Genomic DNA, 4254 nt, shown 5'->3' with positions numbered 1-4254 from the left:
TTGTGTTTCTGCTATTGAATATTTATTTCTTGATGCTTGTTACAGATTATTACACAGAAATATCAAAAACATAGTAGCTATAAACATTTTTTGTTGAAAAATTTTTAAAGAATCAAATTAATTTTAATCCTTAACAGAATGGCAAAATATAATCTTGGTGTATTTTTAATTTCCATTCTTCATAGACTTGTTTTTAAACTACTGCTTACAATGATAGGGTATAATTTAAGATCTTTGAGGGCACTGCTGTAGCATCACTTGAGAACAAGGGTTATGTGAAATTTTGTTTTTCTCCATCAGATAAAATACACACATTTACTAGAAAGACAAAATGGACCAGAAACTAAAGAAATCGTTTTTTCTGCATTAAACGAAGGTAAGTTTTAAAAGGAAAGATTGAGTAGTATTTGATGTCACCGATTCACTGATTTTGTATTTTACATCTTAGGTCATTATACTCTTATCTGTACCCTTTAAATAAGACTATTATGCTACTAATCAAATATTGAAATACATTGCTTAGTACAGTTAGTTAAAATGAGGAAGCAGAAACTTTTCAAACTCTATTTTGACATCTGTTAAGATATTCTTAAATCTAGTAAGCAAGCTATTGAATAGTGTAGGAAATATTCAGTAACTGTAAAATGTAAGCATAGTCTAGTATGTCTGAAAAATTTTTACTTCTGGAATTTTTGTTTAATGTGCAAAGACAGCATCTCACAATTAAACGATTTAGCAGGAATTGTTGGTATAGAGAATATATCCTGTGCATGATGTAAAAACATTATTTTGTGTTTCTGTTCAGTTTTTTATATATTTAATTTATACATTTTGAATATTTCATTAGATCTGTTGTAATTTAGTTGAGATTTTTGGTTATTTTTAATGCTAAAGCTGTTTAGGTGGTTTTTATTTGATTAAACATTTGGTTCAGATGAATTTTAAATTGCCATTCTAATCACATATGATTTGCCAATTCAGTTCTAAGGATACGTAGAATTATGTAATGAAATAATTGTGATTAATATATCGGGAACCTAATAATATATGATGTGTTGGGGTCAGAAGGCTGAATAATCACCAAATGTTTTTATTTTGAGAAGATGACATTTTGAGCTAGTGCTCATCGTCAGATCATGCAGCCTGTGTGGTTAACTATATACATTTGTTTTTAGAAGGCTGAACACAAACATAGCCATGAAAACTGATACAATAAGGTATGCAGTGATGGAACTATTGTCACTGTTTGATCACCAGGCTTATTGGTGTTACCTAAACATTTTAGAACAGCAGAAGTCTTTAGACTTTCTACAATCTTAAGATATACCAATTAACATAAAATCTTTCAACGTAATGGACCAGTCTCTATTTGAACACACAAAAATGTTTATTGCTTATTACATTCGTTTATGGTATCTACAAGTATCTGCTTTGCTGTATAATTACTTTAACACACACACACACACACACAAAAGTTTTTTTAATTCTTATTCACTGATTCAAACATTGTATATATATATTTTAATGTTTGTTGATTTTAACAGTGTTTTATGAACTTTTGAAGTATGATCTAGTTCTAACAGTTAAACTCTTTCAGTTCTAGAAGCTTCATCTTCTATCAGAGATCAAACCAAATATTAGCCTAAATTTGGAATGTCATCATTCTGGTTGTTTTATCTTAACTATTGAATTGATGGGAGCCCAAATGTTTCTGGGATTTTTTATTGAGTTATTAAGAAATTTTAAAAGCTTAAGTTTCCAGAGTTGCCATGCTTTCATTACTGAACAAATAGCAATCAAAATCCTATCTATAAGTGGATTTGCATAATTTATTTAATAGATATTGAAGCTTGCGAACTAATTCTGTTATTAGTGTTAATTGTTTGACGGATGTCTTTTATTTTCAACATTCTTGTTTAATATATATATACTTATTGTTTTCGATGTTAGTGTGTTTTGCTATGCAGAGTAAAATTTCTTTGAAATTATTATCTAAAAAAATGTTTTCACCTCTTAACTTTAGCCACCCAGCTTGCTAATACGCTTTATGCAACTGGTACCAACCTAAGTCGTAGTGTGAGTAGTGCCGGAGAACATCAGAGTGAGGCTTACTATTCGCCCGTTTTACCAAAACGGGCAGAAACATTTGGTGGATTTGATAATCCTAACAAAGAACAAAATAACTCCAACAAAAGTACTGGTAAGGTGTTTAAAACTATACTTTGTTTTGCAGATATCCAGCTCCTTATTCTGCAGTCTACTACAAGTAGCAACTTCTGATAGTTAATTACAAGTTGCTTATGTAGAATTATACACGGACTTTTCCGTACATTAAAATACTTTTATTTGCAAGCTTTCAGCCCTCTTACCAGAGCCTTCATCGGGCAACAATGTGCTGAGTGATATATATAAATTCGTGAAACTGTTGAACCGTACACCGTTCAGTCTACCCACAGATTTATGGTTTGCCCAATATACATAAACCTAACGTACCCATGCGACCTATTGTGTCTTACATGATTCACAAACTTACAAAACAGCCAAATCTATTTCTAGTGTGTTAAAACCTCTAATTCAATTAAAACCTCACAATAATTAATTAACCACGTTTCTGACCATATAATATCCAAAGACAATATTATGGTTAGCCTCGATGTACTTTCACTTTTCACCAAGATACCTGCTAAAGATACCATGGAAAAAACACACAAACAATTAAGTGACAACATTTCACTTCCAACAAGAACATCCATCAGCATCCCAAACATCGTGATTATGCTGGACATCTATCTTAATGCAAATTGCTTCCATTGGAATGACCAATTTTACGATATGTTTGATGGTACTCCAATGGATTCACCTTTATCACCTGTAGTAGCAGAAATATTCATGCAGCATTTTGAATTCACCATTTTAACACCATATGTTCTTTAACCTTATATATGGGTAAGATATGTGGACGATACATTTATTTTATGGACCCATGGAGAGGAAGAGCTCAAAACCTTTCATGCTCATCTGAACAGCCAATTTAACAGCATACAATTTTCCATAGAACTTGAAGTCTACAACATTTCCATTCCTCGGTGTTCTGGTTCACAAGGACACGAGTTTGTAGAAGTTGACCACTACCATTTATCAGAAGAAGACTCAACTAGATAAATATCTGCATTTTCACTCATGCCATACAATAGCTGTAAAAACTGGGATTATCAAAACACTAAAATCTAGAGCTACAAGTACATACTCCTTATTCAGAAGAAGACTCAACTAGATAAATATCTGCATTTTCACTCATGCCATACAATAGCTGTAAAAACTGGGATTATCAAAACACTAAAATCTAGAGCTAAAAGTACATACTCCTTATTTTACCTAGAACTTAAACATCTTGAGATGATTTTCAGGAATAATGGTTATCCAATTAAAATGATTCACTATGTGTTATATGGTTCATCTGTTTTAGCTACTAATGAACCACAACCTGAAAATCACAATGAAAGGAAAATGGCATTTCTTCCTTACATACCAGACATAGGAGAAAACTTTGTAGGATAATGAATAAACGTAACATCACCGTAGTTTTCTTAAGTCTTCCTACACTACATGACGGAGGTAAAATCCCTACTTTTCAGTCCTCTCGCAAAGAATGGGGTTTAAACCACTAGGTGCGAGTGTAATAAACAATAAGTTGGGAAAACACAATGCCCATTACAAGTAAGGTTCAAAGAACACAAGAGATATTAAAAACTGTTATAAACACATCATTTATAGCTTTTCACATTCAGGAAAACAACCATATAATAGACCTAAAAAATGCCAAAATAATAGACAGAAAAAAAAAAAAAACTTAGAATAATCAAGGAAGCTATTGCCAACCAAGCACAATACAGTGGACTCACTAGTGGGTATTAATCAAAACAACGGCCAACAACTACTGTATTTTTCGGTGTATAAGACACACTTTTTTACCCCAAAATTTGATGTCAAAATCTGCTTGCGTCCTATACACTGAAGGTTTGAATAATATATATGTATATATACGATATACACAAGTCATGTGTAAATATATTTAAATAGGCATGCATAGTTTAGTTCAATTGAATGTGTTATTCATAATAATAGTAGTTTTTTTTCTTTTCAAAACATAACTATTTATAATGCTTCCTGAATAATAATAAAAAAATTACAGTGAAAGCAATGAAGATTTTGTAGATTTTGAACCAAACTAAATAACAGTAAACCTTTTTTTTG

General features: G+C 31.4%; 1 protein-coding gene across 1 annotated transcript in view; it reads left to right on the top strand.

Annotated features, from left to right (window-relative positions):
- The window catches only part of LOC106478484 (A-kinase anchor protein 13-like), a 146934-nt gene that overhangs the window by 141489 nt on the left and 1191 nt on the right, over positions 1-4254 (top strand). Inside the window, exons 39-41 of the mRNA XM_022382087.1 lie at positions 301-376; positions 2024-2224; positions 4096-4101. Of these exons, the coding sequence (XP_022237795.1) occupies positions 301-376; positions 2024-2224; positions 4096-4101 (283 nt within the window). The remainder of the gene's footprint in view (positions 1-300; positions 377-2023; positions 2225-4095; positions 4102-4254) is intronic.

The sequence above is a fragment of the Limulus polyphemus genome, unplaced genomic scaffold (genome assembly GCF_000517525.1).
Source record: "Limulus polyphemus unplaced genomic scaffold, Limulus_polyphemus-2.1.2 Scaffold215, whole genome shotgun sequence".
Classification (NCBI taxonomy): Eukaryota; Metazoa; Arthropoda; class Merostomata; order Xiphosura; family Limulidae; genus Limulus; species Limulus polyphemus.
The sequence above is the reverse complement of the archived record's forward strand: the minus strand, read 5'-3'. Positions and strand labels throughout refer to the sequence as shown.